Source organism: Aspergillus caelatus (assembly GCF_009193585.1).
Source record: "Aspergillus caelatus strain CBS 763.97 unplaced genomic scaffold BDV27scaffold_75, whole genome shotgun sequence".
Taxonomy (NCBI): Eukaryota; Fungi; Ascomycota; class Eurotiomycetes; order Eurotiales; family Aspergillaceae; genus Aspergillus; species Aspergillus caelatus.
The window spans coordinates 78531-97217 of record NW_022475338.1 but is presented as its reverse complement, the minus strand read 5'-3'; the positions used below and the strand labels follow the sequence as shown (position 1 = coordinate 97217).

The window sequence follows — 18687 nt, the reverse complement described above, 5'->3', positions numbered from 1 at the left end:
CCACATTCAGCTTGATCGAAATTGCTGATCGTATATATGATATAGTAATAATCATGCTCATCACTGCGAGGGTGCCGATTTGGTAAGTGTACGGATATACCGACATAAATTCCCACCAGCGCGCTCACTTCAGCCAGCCATAATGCCTCCTTTCTTGCAAGTCTTTGCAAGATGGGGTAACCGAGCATGTTCATCATTGAACCCAAATACATGAAAATAAAGTTACATTTGATTTTCGTCGGCGGTCGCTATTCTACGAAGGGACGTCCCCCTAACCTTTGACATACTATGACATGACTCGCTTCGGTATTTCATTAAATTTTTAAAATATTATGCTTTTCGTTGAAAACGTTAATTCTCCAAATGGAATGTGAATCCGGCGGAAATATCAAGAGAGAGAGAGAGAAAAAAAAAAAGAAAAGAAAAGTAAAAAAAACACCTCCGTTGCCGAATTATCCAGCCGACTCTCACGATACCCGACGACGCACTCTTGACGAACAATGAGATTGTCGACTTACCTCATCAACGCACCCCTGGCCCGGACCAAGAGACGGTCGCAGCACTGGAACGACGATCGTTTTCCCATTGATTTGGAATACTCGTCGTTAGCGTCAGTTAGCGGACGATTAGTTTCCTCTCGCTCCTCCTCTTGAACGTGACGTATTGCCGATTCCGATCCGATCGTGATGATTCGATAATTCGATTTAGCCGAGTGGAGAACCGTTGCAGCAAAGAAAAATTGACCATCTGGACTTCTCTCCTCGAGACCAACATGTAAATCAGGGGTTTATTGGCAATTTTCTCCAAATCCAAGGCAAAGATATCAAACATTGATTGATTGATTGATAATAACGTGTCAGACGACGAAACAAATTAAGATGCAATCTATTTATATTGCTCAATTAATGACACCCCAACAAGCCCCAAGTTGACAGCTGAAACCTCCCAATGCTGCTTCTCCTGATCACCCGGAATTAATTAATATGAGATAGATGGAATTATTTATATCATCCTGCTTCATCGGCAACCAGAGGAAAAGGGAACCCTGGCCGCTGATTGGCAGATCATCTCGGGTTTTAATAGGGCTTTAATATATTTTAGTGGGGAATCCGTCAGTTCTCACGGGTGATTGGCTCGATTCCCTTTTTCACTGGTCCACTCCACGTCTGGAAAGACTCCGACCTTAGCTTGACTAACGGGCTGGTATAATATTCATACTAACTACTACTAGTCACTAGGTGCGTTGAGGTTGTTGAAGATAGAATACGACGGTGCAGAGGCCAAATACACAGCCCTCCTCAGAGCTACGGTACCTTAGCTCTAGCTGCCTAGCTAGTAGCCTAGTGAGCTGTCTAGCTAACTAACTCCCCGGAATGTAACATCCTGGGTCGTAGACTGTTGACCCAATTGGGAAACCTCAGCGATCCCAATACGCTTAATCTCACGAGCCTACGTTATGTACCTCGACAGTTATCAGTTCATAACCAACAACCAAGAGATCAGACGAAAAGTCTCACGTTTCAGAACCCCCGATTGACTCTCCTCCCGAGATCCATATCTGCACGAAAGATCTAATTATATCACTCCCAACGGGCCAAAGGAGTAATAACTCCGGCAACTTCCATCATTACCAAATCGGGAGTTGAACCAGAAAAACAGGGCAAGAAGAGGGAAAAAAAAAAAAGAAAAGAAAAGAAAAAAGAAAAAAAGAAAAAAAAAAGAAAAAAAGCCCTGATCACATCTTCTACAACAACGCTCATTGGCCCTCCAAACCGCAGTGATCTTCCCGTGGTCAGAGTTGCAGCCGACCCAGAACCAAGGGCCAGCTACGGAGTAGTTTGAGATGTGAAACGGCCGCGTCGATGGACTGTTCCGCGGGATAGTCTGGAGTTTTTGATATCGAGGTGGGGTCAGAGGTTCGCTACCTACTTGGAGTAAGTTACTTGGAGTACTCCGTACTTACTAACTACATACGGAGTGCTTACTACTATTAGCGGGCGGAGAGACGAGGCGGATGTACTCCGGATGCTACTCTCTGTATGGTTACTATGGTAAGTACGTAGTTGCATGCTGGGCCGGAATTGAAATCCGACTTTACCTTTCATTTAATTAAATTTTCTATTTGAGGAAATTTTTTAATATAACTAAATTTGACTAATGGGATCATACTTATCAAGATTTCTATCGGTTGCAACCTACAAGACTAAAGACTACATATTACTTTAGCGGGGTTGACCGATTGAGGATTTCAAATTACGGAGATTACTTCTATGGTTGGTGGGGGTGTGCTGTTGATGGTGATGATGATATATGTTATGTATGTGTCTATGACTATGTACATAGCTACACCGCTGGAAATGTAGTGGGTTCTTAATATTATGAACTTGATTGAATAACCAGGTACCGCTTCCTTAATTCTCTGAATTTCATTGGTGTTGGGGTTTTTTCTCCCCGAAGATGCACAAGAGCCAAGTCCTCGGGACCAAAAAGGAAAAAATAAGAAAATAATAGCTACCATGCTATCGGGTACAACCGATCAACCATCTACTTAACCGAGAAAGGACGTGCAGAAAACAAATAAGAACAACAAAAAAAAAAAAAAAAAAAAGAAAAAGAAAAAATCTCTTTTTCAACATCGAGATCTCATTTTTCAGTCGCTGAGTTGAAGAGCTCACAATCCACTATCGCGCTAGGGTATCCAATAATCTGGAATTCCGTAGTTTTTACCCACTGGGAATGGGGAGGAGAGTGCCCAGCCCTCAACTTAGGGAAGGGTAAGTAGGGGACGATGGGTGGGTTCGTTGGCTATCTACCTCCGCGGTGTGTATTTTTTTTTCTCTTCACTTTTTCCTTTTTTTGTTGTTGTTCGTTTTGTTCTAGTTTATTCTCTTTCCATTCTATCACGGTTCGTTTAGAGAACATATACCCAGTAGTCCAGGTGAGGGTGAGAGAAAGGGATCCACATCTTCTTTTTCCCACACGAAAAAAAAAAAAAAAAAAACCAAATGTCTAGACCAGGTTCATCCGTTAGATGTCAAAAACATGCTAACTCGTGACTATCTAAAATTTAATATGCGGAACAGCGGAACATGACAGGGGGCGGAATGCATATGCAACCTATCACTCCTCCTCGTTAGGGAATTGACATTGTGATTCTGCATATGCATGCATACTTGACGGTGGACCACTTGTCTGTACTTAACTCATACAGAAAAAAGAAGAAATATTGAATTAGTAAGAAATAATACTAAGTAGGTAGTAGCTGAGCATAGTTGGTATGTACAGCCAAGTAGTTAACACTTGGAGTAGGAGTAGGTTTATGCTCTGCATTGTTGATACAGGGTAATTGATTTCCGAGCTTTTGTGCACACGGTCCCTCTTACCACCCCCTGAAGCAAGGTGGATCAACTTTCTCTCTTTTTTTTTTTTTTTTTTTTCTTTTGCTTTGAAAGTTAGTTGGGCGGACCGGTTGATCGATTTCCTTTCAGTCACTGCACCGAACGTTGAGAATCGAATTGCCCGGCCTTGTTATTGGTGGACGGAGGATCTCGGTGGTCTTGCTGATCGCTAGTCTTCTCTGGGATTAGGGTACCCGCCCTACCGGTCCTCCCGTGATCGGCGGATTTTGCTGACAATAAAAGAGGAAAAGTCGCTGTGTGTTAGTATTGGCTGTATCATACATGGGTGTATATACGATACAGACTTAACAGGGAGATGGGGGATAAAAGTAACGGGTACAGTACAGACAGCGGGTGTTAGTATGGTATTTTCCGGTTTTCAGGGGTCGTGGATTCAGCCTCACCCTTCACAAGTGGCTTGTCAAACCAGACTATGTACTCCGTACTATTGTAGACTCGATCTATACACAGACTATTTATTTCTGCGCCACAGCCAGCTGAAAGGGTCAGCCACATCGCCGCACCGCCATAACACCTTTTCCTGATCGAGATATATTCCACGAGGCCAATAGCCGATCTCCTCGCAATTATCCCCTGTCTGGAACGCAAAGACCAAAGCATGTCTCCTTTTTTGGAAACAAGCGAAGGTAGTACTACTAGCAGGTAGTATAGGCTATAGTCGTCGTAGTTAAAGGATGCCGCTATGGCCAGCATGAGGACAAGTCAGTGATCTCTCCCCCCACTCAGGGACCATTCAGAAAATAATGAAATCAACCCCAAAAATCTCACTAAGCCATTTCGGGTGCCAAACAGCGAGAAAGGAATTTGTCATAGGCGGTGGGTATTACCGTACACCTCTTTGCCAATACGCGATACGCTAGTCAGGGTGCAGACCTATCATGCTTCATAGAGCCCCCATGGTCCAAGCACAAACCTCCCCTTGTCAAGGGGTTCTTTGCGAACCACGTGGAGCCTGTCAGATACCAGCCGTTGCCGTCAGGTTTTACTGATGGTATGTATTACGGTACAGAGGTATTGTGGTGTTGTGTATGAAAGCGGTATTTCCTGTTCAGCTCGCCATCGGTACGTATCAACATACATCCATACTGTATGTAAGTTAGTATGTACATACCTCCTTCCCGTACCTGTAGTAGGGAGGGAGAGTATGAACGAACGGGTGTCCCGATGCATTGCAGCTGAGACTTTTCCAATGGCTTACCTCTCTCGGATTTAATCCCCAATAAAAGAAATCCTCTCTAGTCAACGCTTTTTTGGGGTTACTCAGGGTTTCTTGTCAATTCGGCGACCAGATAATTCGGAGATGCCGACGTTCTGATATGAGACATGGCCTGCAAGTAGCAGGAGAGACCACACCTTCCTTGCCCTATCATTATCAGAACCAGGGGTTCAACAACTATGCATATTGTTACTCAACGGTGGTGCACCATCCACACAAACACCAATACATCGCAAATACATCCCTGCTTATCTGCCTTTTACTGCCAGGTACTATAGCTGATCTCCACTCACACATTGCATCATCCTCATTCTCATCATCATCATCAGCTAGCTAGACACACACACACACACACACACTAACTAAATTGATACGAATAGAGAGATCGACGGCCACCACTATCAGAAGAAAAAAAAAAAAAAAAAAAAAAAAAAGCCGGTGTGCTCGGGGCATAAGGAAGTAATATCCGCCGCACCTCATGGACTCGACGCAGCTGAGGCTCAGAAATGACAAATCCGGGGCTGTTCGGTCGCCGTGTGCTTTTCTCTGCGTATGGTAGACTCCCTCGATCCCACGGGGATCAAAAAAAGACGCAAATTGGTTTCTTGCCTCCTCCCCGATCGGGGAACTGGATTCTGTCCTTGGGTAAGTGTCGTCATCCATGTTGCTTCCCCTGTTATGGTTATGCGACGAATTTGTCATGATGTTGTGAGCTTGCCTGCCTGTCGGTCGGATGCCGAGGATGCTTGACGTTCGACAGGCATGAAGCAGCAGACTGAATGCAATCTGTCATGTGCGGGGTGCCAATATTGAGTGCATCCTGCGCATAACCAATATCTACTGGGGGGAAGGAACTATAGAATAGGTTAACATCCACTACAGCGAAGTGCATCCTTCACTACTCAGGGGAAAGCAGGTTGAATGTCACTTTGTTGTACCAGCGGTGACGCTTTGCTATTAATAAAAATTCGCCCCCCTCTCTCTGTGTGCATTTCACGACATCCGAAGACTAAAACATGGCCATAGACATGTAGTAATTCCTGAGGCATGCGCTCCATTGTCTTTTGGCCTGGGCTAACGTTTTGAAGAACAAGTGTTCCCTGCTGGCCTAATTCGGAACGTTACAGACCCAGAGCATTCGAAATTAGTCCGATTGCCTGCGAGCAATGGATGCAGCATGCGCTGTCATACCTTGTTTATCGATCTGCTCCCTGCAGATTGCCGTTACATGACTTCTGCAGGCTTTTTCCTTGTTTGTCCGGGGATTTGGAGGTATCATGTGCCCCGGATGGGGATGGTTGTACTACAGTTGTACAATTTGGTCTGGGTTGGAGGTCGATAGGTTCATATTGAATTGGGTTTACACTTCACGCTGGCCTTGTGGACTATCGTGAATTGTGAATTCATCGCTCGTAGGGTCTTTCCATTCATCAGATACCGAGTATTCATTCTCGGTTAGAATGAAATGGTCAATAGCTGCTGTAGACTTTCACTAGATTCTCAAGCTGGGAATACATATTCCTACCGGTATATAAATGCCTACTGTAAGGTTCAGCTTCTATCGCCGTAAGGGTGCCGTGAGGGATCCAAAATGACAGCGTTGTTTCTTTTGAACATGGCTGAAAAGCGTATGCCGGTCGGTCGGCCGGTAGTCATAGAACTGAACGGAAACGAATGGTAAACAGCCTGGCGCTGCATGGAACGATACTACAGCGTGGCATCCTCAATCAGATGGACAATTCAGAAAGAACCATTCAAACCAAACGGTGGAGATAATGCTCTACTATCCATGAAGGGAGCCGAGGAAAGTTTACGGGGATGGAAGCAGAAACCTGGGTCATTTTTTGCTATTCCACCCAAGATTCACCTCAAACATAACCTTGTATCATCCCTATCCTTGACGACTTGAGAGCACTAATTCACGAGCAATTACCATTAAACCTAATCAAGAGCACAAAGCACCGCTCAAACGCCTGTGTATCAGATCTAACATACATTTGCCCCTTACTCATGGTCCGGATGGGTATCACCTCCGGGGAGATTTTAGTTCGGGGGAGGACAGAGAAACTCGCTGCTAAAGCAATTGTATCAGGGACGGGGTCGCAGCTGGTCCGTCTCAAGCTCAGTTCCTGCGTGTTGATCCACAAAGGCCAGGCTGCTTGGCTGTCGCTTGCAGAACCAGATGATTCAGTCAAGTATACCGAGGCCTCATTGGAAGCCGTCAGAGGCAACTACCTTCAATGGACGGTCTGTACGGACTACGTATACATAATGACTTGTCCGTCGAACAGCTGAAATCGCAGTGCCATACATTTCGTGGCCCTTAAAAGGCCCGCGCTGGAAAAGAAAAACGAGAATCCACTAAAGAAGTGCACGCTATGGTGGCGAATAATGAAGAAGACCACATACACCATGAAAGGCTCTCGACTGCTGAGACGTGCACCTTGATCGCTACATTAGAGGCCACCTTTGTAGGCCCGATTTGTGTCACGGCCCATTAGAAGTCTTGAAAGTCATAGTTTTCTGGCTACCGATTTCTAAAACTCGAAGGCTATTGGTATTAGGATGATACCTTCTACCGTCAAATATTAAGAGATACCAGCAGAAGAATAAAGCTGTTTAATTTGCGAAACAGCAACGCAGATTTATTTGGGAGATAGAGTATCTATCAAAAGGGCTAATACTGAGGCATATCCTTTGTCGTTGATCGAATTGCTGAATATACAGTGGGAATTGACTTGTGCTTTGGGGATGCGTGAGACACTGGTGACTCTGAGGAACTGCTGGAATGACCACGGGGTCGAGTACACAAATGATCGTCATGCTAAGTTTATTCTATCCAGTCTCCATTCCAACCTGATAATACTAGCGGTCAATCAATCTTTAAGCTGCCATACTTCGAACGGGATCGTATACTATGCATACTGAGGCAGTGTGGAGCCTGCAATTCGGCCGGATGCACTCGCATGATACCAGAAAGAATGTCGTCAACTTCATGAATACTATTATCGATGCTCAAGGCGTCCATGACTTTTTATCAGACAAGTTTCCCGGCTGTGTAGTTGGCTTAATGAACAATGATTCAGACGCTGACACCCGGCAAGTTCTACTCCGCCGATTCCATCATGAGGAGCTCGATGTGATCGGTACTTGCTGGATACTACGACAAATACTCGTTGTTATCGATAATTTCTCTAAACCTTCAATGGCATAATATGCTGAAAGGGGTCCTGCGTTGCGGTGTATCTTCTTCCCTCTTCCACAGTCGTTTCGAATTACTACAACGACCACGAGCTTACAGCTCGTCACAACATGGCTTACTTATTCTCCAAGCTAAGTATCTTCTACCCTCTCTTAATTTCAGATCTACCGTAGCTACTGTGCTAGATAGCTTCGGGGCCTTACCCCTCAGGCCGCCGGTGGTGGTGGAAAGCCCCCCCGATAGACGTGGTGAAAGATAGATAGCATGTCCCCAATTCGCAAGGCGACAGGTGGTAGTAGAAGCATTCACGGAAGCAATTGCACTTATAAAACAAGCTATGGGTAAAGCAATCTGAGCTGGTTTGCCAGGCCCTTAGCGGCGACAGATACACCCTTTCCTAAGGGGGGAGAGTGCATACATCGCCATCAACCACGACGCTATCAACAGGGAAGCCAAGGAAGAACACAAGTGCCTCGCTGTTCGCGGTTGCCAGGTGATGGATGCTGCAGTTATGGACAGAATTCCATTAGAAATTTGGCCCAAGGGAGAATGTCCGTTTCGCCTCTATAGAGGATGCACTCTAGTACTCCGTGGTGAGCGCTGGTTTAACCGGGAAAAGGCTAAGAATTATCGGATCCCTGGCGAGCAGGAAAATATAGAAGACTAGACGGCCTCAGTCGCAGAGAACTCTCCAAAGTGGAGAGAGTCTTAATTGATGCCCCAGTACATGTGCGGTCCTTATAAAACGAAGTGGATATTAAACTTATCGACTAAGTCAAGGAAGACGAGGTCAAGGTTCACCCTGTGGCCAACCCCGTGGTCCAGATCCAAATGCTGGACGCCACCAGAAAGCTCTCTGAGCACTGGGGTGAGGAATACTTCACACACAAGTGCCTGCCTTCAACCTACGTGTATCATCATCAAGTACATACTCTGGGGATACTAAGCTCACCCGGTGTATTGGCCGACCCGAAACATCAAAGGACGCCTGGTTAAAGGCAGTGAAACAACATCTCAAGTTGCAAGTACAGGCAGCTGCCGTCCTCACAGTTTCCCTAGCATATGTTTTTGCGGTTGATCGTCCTGCGCTTTTGGTTCAACCTTAAAAAGTTAGAAAAAATTGGTCCTCCTACTTGGTATACTAAGTCCGTGTGTAGCCTTCGCTCCATTTCCCCCTTATACTTAGCAGACGAGAGTTGACCATTCCTTTTTCACTCCCCAATATTTACTACCAAAAGCTCTCGCTCATCTACTTTCATTAAATAGTAAGCATATGAAGATATGAACATAGTTCTCAACTTGAGAAGGTTGAGAATGATCTCAATTCAGGCCATCTATCAGTTGAACCACTCCTGCTGTCTCACTACCCACATACAAACCACTCAACGCCTACCCATGAAAGATCGTAGTCATAATCCCAAACAATAAACCCAATTGAACTGCTAGCATAGATCATCCAGCAGATGGTGGACTTCATCATTGGTCCGTACCCTAAAATATCCAACGCCAGCATGCACAGGGGATGGTATCCCTATAAACAATTACATCGAAAGCACAAACACCAAAACTGTGAAATATAGCTCACATAGGTATAACATTGGCCATACGCCAATATGGGGAAATAGAATAAAACAAATAGGGTAATAAAAGAAGAAAAAGGGAGAAGAAAAAAAAAAACAAAAAGCAAGCAAACACAAAAACAAACGCTGAAGGGGTATATTCCGAAGCGCATTTCATAACCATACATCTCCTTCTTCGCCATTCACCCATCGTTGCCAAACTTGCTCGTAGGCATCTTCCAGATCATGAACCCAGCGCTTGGTATCAAACAGTTTACTTCTCCATCGTTCCTGGAACAACATTCTCCGGAGGTCAGGCAGCCTGCCTCTTGCTCGGCCCTCACTGCCAGGCTCGTATTTCAAACTCAGACATAACCGGATGGCTTTTTCTTCATAATCTTCATCGGATGTGGCAATCAACTCTTCGCGAGCCTTTTGGCCATCGTCAGTATCGGGTAAGGCGCTACTAAGGATGCTGCTCGCCATACGAGAGCACATCTTGTATTTGTAGCGAGGAAGGGTCAGGAGAGGTGTCCCACTCCACAGGACATCCGTCGCGGTCGTGTGCGCGTTACACTCGGGAGTGTCCAGGAAAAGATCCAATATTTTGGCCCGCGAGATGTGGGTGTTCTTGGGCGCAACATCGGTAAATATAATGCGGGAGGCAGTTTCCTCTCCCGCCCAAGCAACGGCTGTTTCCTTGAGGTTCTGTTCACCGAGGTCTGGGAAGCGAAGTAGCCATAGTACGGCATTAGGAATCCGTGCCAGTATCCGGAGCCACGTACGGAATGTTGTGGGCTCGATCTGTGTAGCATGTTAGTTGTCTCTATGTTATCGCCAGTCCAAGTGCTTATTAGATTTTACCTTATATAACTGGTTGAAATTGCCCAGGATGATGGCATCATCGCGAAGATTAGGGAACAGCTCCTTCCGCATACGCCATCGCTTCTCTCGCTCCTGGTCCCAAGCGAGACGTAGATCCTGGGAGTCTGGTGCACTTTGTCGATGATCACAACAGAAGAACGTGGCCCTGGTGAAAACAATCTTTTCACCATAAACCCAATCTTCAAGGTCCTCTCCATGGTTCTCCTCAAGCACTCGGTCTGCGATGCTAAGATTACGCCCTCCTGGGGCGAGGGTCTCTTGGGGGATCGAGATGATGTCGGAAAGGATGTAGTCACACCACTCAGCACCCAGGGTCCCTGCAAACCCCATGAATGACATATGAATTGGGGCAGGCCGTGCAGCAAAAACCTCATTACGTGCACCACGTGTGTAACCGTTCAAGTTGATGAGTATATGGATGCCATCCGCGACGATCTGCTTTACTAACCGGTCGACAGACCATCCACTAGCATCGTGAAACACCGGTGCTTCCCTTTCAATCTGCTGACGATGGATAGACTTATCACTTGCGGTAGTGGCATAACAATAGGCTTTCACTCTTGATGGATTATGCAATCCAAATACAGACTGCATAAGATGCGCAAGGGGATGATTGTTGAAATCCGATGATACATATCCAACTTTGAGATATGGGTTTGGTGGTGCCGGGGGCTGATACACTGTAGCTGGCAGCCATGGGGAGCGAAGGGTTGCACAGGATATGCGAAGCCCATTACGCTGTGAGATTTGCCGAATTTGCTTCGCAGAAAGTGGACACGTAAAGGTATGGAAAGGTAACACAGTAGGAGCATTGGGAGCAGACAACCCAGGAGGAAGTTGTGGTCTGCGATACTTCGACAGGGGATATTCTTTCCGATGGACATAAAGGTCCTGATACCACTGCCATGTGATCGCTCGTATTGCGCGCTCAACGAGCTTTACAATTCTCGAGCCTTCCCATTTCTGCCCCGCCCATGATTGGAGAATAGCATTGAGCGATCCAGATGCAAACCGTCGGCTGTCCAATGCAGGAACCAGCTGCGCGCACAGTTGCTCAATTGTGTTGGGAGTCAGCAGGCCACGGCCCCATGATTCGCCTTCTTTGAGCTGCCGATCGACAATATCAACGACACGCTTAATCCAACCAGCACCCGTGTCAATACTGTAAGCGTCCCGAAGCATCCCTTGCTCGTTGACATGCCACCGATCCCGGAAGCCATGCCCGTTGGCAACCCCACCTCGGCCAACCCAGTTGCAGACAGAGTTGAGAGCATTGGCTAGTCCGCAGACTGCTTCTGCGAATTCGGGATTTACTTTGACAGCACGCTTGTAATATGTGATCGCCTCATTGACACGACCGGCATCTTTGACTGCATTCGCAAGGTTCGCCAGAGCGATGTCAAAATTGCTATCACACTGAACAGCCTGTTCATACATCCGAATAGCAGCCTGAAGCTGGCCAATATCCTTGAGTAGGCTACCAAGATTCGTATACAGGTGAGCATGTCGAGAGTCGAGGTGTAACCCGTAGTTATAATATGCCAGGGCCAGAGACACTCCACTGCCAAAGACCACACCAGGTATCTCGGGATGTTGCATCTCACCACTAGAGCGGGGTAGCCCTTTGGCTGCATTATTTTGAATGCCGGCAAGCAGAATTCCCACATTGTTTGCAGTCGAGGGGCTCGGTTGGAGAGAAAGTGAAAGGTAGTAGAGCGCCAGTATATCCCGAACTCCTGGAGCAGCTCTGGGCGCGCCCCCGGTGGAGATACTAGACATCCCATCCTGGTATATCTTTGCCAGGGAGAGTAAGGAATTGCTCGTGGTGGATATCGCCGCTTTCCTTGCAAGACCTTCCCCAACAAATTTGATTCCGGGGGGCGTTCCACATGAAGGGAAGACCAGTTTAGAGGTCTGTAGAGCCTTGTCCGGATATAGGAGAATAGTTTCGTTCGAGCTATGCTGTTCTGATGGGGCAGGATAGTCATGCCGCGATCCATACGAAAATGCTGCAAATATCTGCTTTATCAAGTTTTGAATGCCGTGTCGTCTTCTCCCGGCAGCGATCAAGATTGCATCTTCGAACGCCACCGCAGCTCCAGCATTATCACCCAGTGCATATAACATATTGCCTTTGGCATGGACAAGAGCCAGCATCCTACCGTTGTCGCAGCCCGGGATAGCATAACCGCTCGTTCCAAAGCCAGTGGAGCCGGTTTCTGCAGACCGCTTATTAGTGAAGACCGACCGATTCAAGTCATCATCATAATCGAAGGATGCTTTCTCGTATGAGCCGAGATCAGATGCGCTCGAGGCACCGCTTTCTGCGTCACTCTCTGTCTCGCTAGCATGCTCATCGGCTGTAAAGCAGTCGCCATTCTTTGGAAAGCGAAGTGACTTCTGCACGAATTCGATAATGTTGACGGCTTCCTTTCCACGATGGCTGCTACACAAGAGACCAATGAGATGCTCTACGGCCTCGAAAAAGCTGGGGCGGAGTTTCACAACACGTAGCCAGTGGTTCAGTGCCTCCTCTCGACGGTCAAGTGCCAAAAGAGTGGCAGCTAGATTCGATATCGCCTCAACATGTTGCGGATCTCTAGCAATGATTCTTGAATACCATCTCATAGCTTTTGGATAGTCACCCAAACCGTAGGCAAGACAGCCACCAAGTAGCATACCATCGATCCACTCCCAACCACTCTCACTACATAGCGGAGAAAGCATGTCTAATGCGGTGCGAGCATTTGCCAATGGTGAATTCTCGTTGCCAAAAGGTGCAGGAGGAAATGGGGAGACCGCTGAAACTGTGAAGCGGCCTGTGTGGCGTAACCTATCGAGCATCTGCATGTCACTCTGTTGTTGAAAGTGGTGAAGCGAAGGTCGATGCCGATGCTGATGAGTCTGAAAGCCCGAGTGACTATCAGTCTGCAGGGTATGATTAATGATATTTTTCGTTCGGTGATCATATTGGCTCGACGGATAGCTGTTGTGGCGCCCAACTTCCGGTGGGTTTACTTGGGAGAAGTCCAGTCCTGGTTGCCGTGGTGGTTTGGGGTATATGCTAGGTTTCAAAAATCGCTGGCTTTGGGGATCACCACCTGCATTAGAAATGCTATTCCGCCGAGCCTGATGGATCGAAGCTAGGAGATCAACATAAACACCATGGGCCCATGACAAGACTTTCTCCTTGAATTCCACATTGGCTGCACGTAAATTAGCTGTAGAACCTGTACCCTGAAACCCATGCCCAGTAGAGGCGCCCGACCATGGTGTGTAAGCTTCGTTTCCAGGCTGACGTGATGAGAAGGCAGAGCTTGCATTGCTTGGACGTGGATGGTACGGTAATGTGCGTTGAGAAGTATCAAAGGCCTTCTGATCCGAGTGACGAGGAGGAAAATTGTTCTTCACGGAAGGGTCGTGACTGATAATTCCCAGAGGGGTTGCGCTCCAGGTTGAACCTAGATCAGTGCGACTACCTGGCGGTACTGGATTATGGTTGAACGGTTGCTGCCCTGCATCGAAGAACTGAAGGGCGGAAGGGTTGACTTGTTTCGCGAACGGATTAGGGGAGTTGTAGCGGGGCTCTCGAAAGGCCGCTGGACGATATGGAATATATACACCATCGGGCCAATACGGACCATATGGACCGGTACCCGCCGATGCTGTAGGGCCGAGGCACGGCTGAAGAGTCGCTGGTAAGACCGTTGGAACATAGGCACCGTTATGCCAGTAGAATCTTTGCTGGGATCCCGGCATCGGAAGCGATTGGTTAAGCATCGAGTCTATTCCCGGCACGTAATTCAACGAACGGACCCAGCTTGCACCATTCACACCCTGAATCATTTCTCCGGGAGCTGTGTTAGTCCGGCTCGACTCGTTTTTGTACACAGGCGGAAAGTTCATCGGTTTCGCTTGGGATGGCTGTTCCAAGGAGAGCTGCGACCAGGTGTCCATGGGAAAGCCCGTTTGAGGGGTTACCATCTGACCTGACTCAAGAGGCGAAACGAGAATATGCTTGGACGCCGGGGGCTGAATTGTTGTATCCCCCGGCGTCCCATCGTAACCAGCCGCAAGAGTCCCATTCGGTGTCTTCCTCCTCAGTGCGTGTTCTCCAGGGTTCTTCGGGTTGAGTCCCATGCCAGTCGTGTCATGAATATCGAGACGCTGCACTGGATGATACTGTAGTCGAGTACGGGGAACCGAGTGAAAAGATGGTTTATTCATATCATTGTGAGGGAGCGTGGCGGCGAAGGGTGTCGTGTCAAAATCGTAATTGCCATCAACTGTGTCAGCCCCATGATAATGATTCATATGATGATGTGGCTGAACTGGCGGAAAAGGTGCTACTGAGGGCAACATGTTGGCCCTTGATGACGGAGACACCTTGTCCCACCGTGGTATAACAAAGACTATACAAAAAGATCCAGAAAGAAGGAGTCCCGGATATCAAAAAAAAATAACGGTAACAAAAAAAAATTGATAGAAAAAGGTCGAGATCGTCGATTCAGGTTACTGCCAAAGATCACGAGCGGTCAATAGTGGAGTCAGGTACATTCAATCTTGCTGGGATTTTCAACAAGCATCCTCCTTGAAACGTTTTCTACACCTCATCCTGGACATGAGCCGGCTCACTAAACATTCAGCGAAGCCCCCCACGGCTTGTCTCTGGGCTCGACATGAACGCTGGTTGGGTTGGCCGTAAAAAGGACACGAGCGAGCGTCGAGAGCTAGTAGGACGAGGGATGAAGCAAGAGAATGTAGGCCGTGTCAAGAATACCATCCACGGATTCCGGAAGATAGAAAAGCCACGCAGGCGATTTGGTTTCCACGGCGTTATTTGCTGTGTGATTCTTTGGGAGGTGAAGCGGTAATGCAAGGGAGGAAAGGGATTCAAGAGTCACAGCCCTAGTCGATTTCCTGAGTACCCCCACTGACGCAGGCGTCCGCAAGTACGCGATCAATCACTTGGAAATACCACGCTTGGCAACAATGCTGTACTCAGCGCGCTGACGAGAAAGGGAGGGAGGGGGGAGACAAATTAAAAATCAGAACGCAGAAGTAGAATAAAAAGGAAATCGACTATCAAAAAAGGCGGAGTCTGAATCACAGGAGTAATAGTGTAGCGGAAAGGTTGAACATGGCACCACTAGTTGATAGTAGTCAAGGGGAGTGGTTCTTTTGATTTTCTCACGCTTTAGCTCTATTCTCCTTCTTGGCTCTAGTGGTTGCCGTGGTCCTGAATTGATTAATTATTACTATTGGCCTGAGCAGGGAAATAAAAAAGAAAAGAAAAGAAAAGAAAAGAAAAAAGGTGCCTAAGATCCAAGGCGACAGCGGACGCAGGGAGTTTTTGAGGCGGAGAACATCCAACGGCCGGCGGAGAGGCACAGAACCATAAAAATGAGAGGGAGAGATTGGAAGGATGTCAGGGTCTGGGGTAGTAAAGGATGGTAAGAAAAATGGACCAGTCAAAAGTCGTATCGACCCGACCAGAAGGTGAAGGACCATCAAAGAAGGTCGGAGGGACGGGGAAATCAGGTCGCAGAAGGAGAGGAAAATTTTAGAATCATGATGGACAGAGAGATGAAGCGGGATGTCCCATCATGACAGAGCGGAGCTTCACAAACGAAAGCAGTGGACAGCGACACTCTGTAGCTCCCGTTTCGTCTTAGGGGGGTTCCTTTTTTGGGGTGGGGGAAGGAGCCAGTGCAAGTGAATGGAGCAGCGGGAGTGGAGCCAATGGAGTCGACCCAGTGGAGTCCCCATTACTAGGTTGGGATGCAAGTGGGCTTGGGCGCCCTAACACCATGATTATGTGGCTTGTACCCTCCAGTTTATTATTTTCATTGGTTTGCAATTCTTTTTTTCTTTTTTCTTTTCTTTTATTTTGTCTTTTTTTTCCCCTTCGATATATCTCCAGGGCCTTTTCTAATGGTGTCGCCCCATATAGATATATATTCATATATAATTTCATGACGGGTTTCAGATAAATAATGAGAATCCCCAAGGCATCATGACCTCTACGTCATGATATCAAAAGAGAAGAAGAAAAGAAAAAAACTTTTTTTTGGCTCAAATCACTGTACGTACCAAGGAGGGGAAACAAAGAATTAAAATCATTAGAAAATACCCACATAATCAAACACGACAATCCATCACATCCCAGTCCCACCCGTGCGATCCAACGGCTAGGATGGACCAGGCGCTAGCCTCTTGGGCGCAGGAGCAAATCCAAGTCTGTTCAACGTCAGTGGACCACCGTCCAAGGCCCCGGTCTCCGGTGGCGCCCGCAGTTGATCAAGCCTCTGGTTTTGAGAGGGTTTGCTTAGAGACGGCGGAAGGGCGATCTGGCACTTTCGGTGGGCTGAGTGGAGTCGCTGGCTTCCTGTGAGTATGTCCGTGTTGTCGGCCTGCAATGCAAGCTGGCCTTTGGCATGCACCGGTGGAATATTCTAATAAGTTCCCTGTTTGAAAAAGAGAAGAAAGAGAGAGAGAGAGAGAAATCAAACTAAAAATTAAGGATTTTTTTTTCCTTCCAGAATTGATAATAAAAATATAATAGAAAATAGAAGACGGCAACAGAAGCGGGTTAAATCGGTATAACAAAAGGTATATGCCGGTGAGGGAAAGGAGAATTCGAACAATTGTAGGTAAATAACATACGTAGATCAAGTGAGGTGGTGGTAGAGGCTCAGACACTTGGCCACACAGGTGACCATCATTTGAATTGGCGGTTCTGCAACTCTGATGCAGCCAGAGGCTGAAAAACGCCCATGGAGTAGCACCGCACATGCCCGAGGCCAAAGCAAATCAGGTGAGGGAGAACCTGAACGGTGTCTGTACGGAGTATGCATGGATGTTAGTATGTCCATTGTCATCATTAATAGTCGACAACACTATTGGGGGTGGTTTTTTTGTATATTTCACTTTCTATTTAAAAAATAAACATAAAGATACATTTATCATTTCCAGTATATGCCTTCATTATTATCACATTGTTATTTTTTTTTTCATTTTTTTTTTCACATAGACTCCCCTTTTTTACCTTGATTTTCTTATTCCTCCAGTTTAATGCTTCAAACCTTCAAACGAAAGCGGCGCTCCAAAATCAAATTTAAAAAAAAATAAATACCCCACCATGGAAATAATAATAAAAAAAGGATGAATGGTTCTAGAGGATTCGCTAGTTCCCCCCCCCCCAAATTCGGACTATAAAAGATACTTAATTAGATAGTCCATACGACATACATCTAAAACACACGATAAATCCCCATCCCCATAGAAAAAAAAATTTAAAAAATAAATTAGAAAAAAAAAAGAGGAAAGAAAAGAAAAGAAAATTATAAAAATAATCTCACCCAACCCAGATGGTCCAACTCAAAATCCACTTTCCCGGGTGTGGAGTCAACTTCCAAACTTTCCAAGGCAGCCCGTTTCTCATCTGTACCCAGTCATTCCAATCCGATTCAGCCATGGGCTCCATCCTCCCCATGGCTACTCCTATCACTAACTCGCTAGTGTTCCTCCTGCGCAGGAATCACCAGCTAGGTATCATTCTTCCTGCTAGTTCCGACGCTCTCCATCCGCCCAGACCAGGGTCTATTGGGATCGATGAGGGCGGAAATGGGGCCGCCAGCTCCCCTTTGGCCATGTCACGAGCGGTCTGACGATGACGATCGGCAAAACTTTGCCTCTCGCTTCTCCTCGCTCCTCCATCTTCGACTCAGGTATAAGATGAGCCATATATACCGATCTACCGAGATAGTCTCTCTGAGCGGACGGGCAAAGGTTGCCAGATGGTCAGAGGGAAAGTTAAATCAACCCAGGCCACGTTCCAACCGGAGAACGGGGAAGAAATATATATCAAACCGATGATGTGTTGTTGATATTGCGAGATGTACATATAACAAGATCCAGCAATCCGTTACACATCATGGTCTGACTCATCCTTACCCAACGTGACTTACACAGCATATGTGACTGATGTATGGATATGGGCTGTAGGACATCCATGATGGTGGCACTGTGCACTCCCCTTCAGCCCATATCCTACCACTATCAGCACCAAGGGGGGGGCGGCGGGGAGCGCGCACCTGCAGCTCGGCGCGTATCAGGAACCTTGCCACGACAGTAGTCTTTGCATCCTTACTAGTCGGTGGAGAACGAGCATCTCCGGGGTGTACTTCATATCGTACTACCAAACAGGTACATGTTATTCTCGGTACACAAACGACATGGTATCACATATCTTCATGCTCCGTTGATTAAGCCGAGACCTGGTAATACCTTCGACATTGAGAGGTACAAGAGTTTCCATTCAGGTTCTCAAGACTACGAGTATACCAATTACATATACGTTCAGATTATGCGTGAGCAATTACAGTTATAGTCAAGAACGACACG

The 18687-nt window shown here is 46.9% G+C and overlaps 3 protein-coding genes across 3 annotated transcripts; 1 reads left to right on the top strand and 2 right to left on the bottom strand.

The window, feature by feature from the left end:
• Nucleotides 1-9417: 9417 nt before the first annotated feature.
• On the bottom strand, nucleotides 9418-14801 carry BDV27DRAFT_107525 (UDP-N-acetylglucosaminyltransferase). The gene is made up of 2 exons (XM_032064442.1): nucleotides 10261-14801; nucleotides 9418-10200 (listed from the first exon to the last, which is right to left on the bottom strand). The coding sequence occupies exons 1-2, from the start codon at nucleotides 14641-14643 to the stop codon at nucleotides 9571-9573; spliced, it is 5013 nt and encodes a 1670-aa protein (XP_031928196.1). The 5' UTR covers nucleotides 14644-14801; the 3' UTR covers nucleotides 9418-9570.
• Nucleotides 14802-15313: 512 nt separating this feature from the next.
• BDV27DRAFT_107523 (uncharacterized protein) lies at nucleotides 15314-15896 on the bottom strand. The gene has a single exon (XM_032064441.1). It carries the CDS (start codon nucleotides 15790-15792, stop codon nucleotides 15472-15474), a length of 321 nt encoding a protein of 106 aa, XP_031928195.1. The 5' UTR covers nucleotides 15793-15896; the 3' UTR covers nucleotides 15314-15471.
• Nucleotides 15897-18084: 2188 nt separating this feature from the next.
• On the top strand, nucleotides 18085-18684 carry BDV27DRAFT_107517 (uncharacterized protein). The gene is made up of 2 exons (XM_032064440.1): nucleotides 18085-18220; nucleotides 18289-18684. Exons 1-2 carry the CDS (start codon nucleotides 18218-18220, stop codon nucleotides 18550-18552), a joined length of 267 nt encoding a protein of 88 aa, XP_031928194.1. The 5' UTR covers nucleotides 18085-18217; the 3' UTR covers nucleotides 18553-18684.
• The last annotated feature ends 3 nt before the right edge of the window (nucleotides 18685-18687 follow it).

What these genes read in the sequence shown, in the direction of transcription:
- BDV27DRAFT_107525 (XM_032064442.1), bottom strand. Translation starts at nt 14,643, where the DNA reads ATGTTGCCCTCAGTAGCACCTTTTCCGCCAGTTCAGCCACATCATCAT. An exon ending in ATTTCAACCAGTTATATAAG is followed by an intron (nt 10,201 to 10,260) that starts GTAAAATCTAAT and finishes CATGCTACACAG; the next exon opens with ATCGAGCCCACAACATTCCG.
- BDV27DRAFT_107523 (XM_032064441.1), bottom strand. Translation starts at nt 15,792, where the DNA reads ATGGTCCTTCACCTTCTGGTCGGGTCGATACGACTTTTGACTGGTCCA.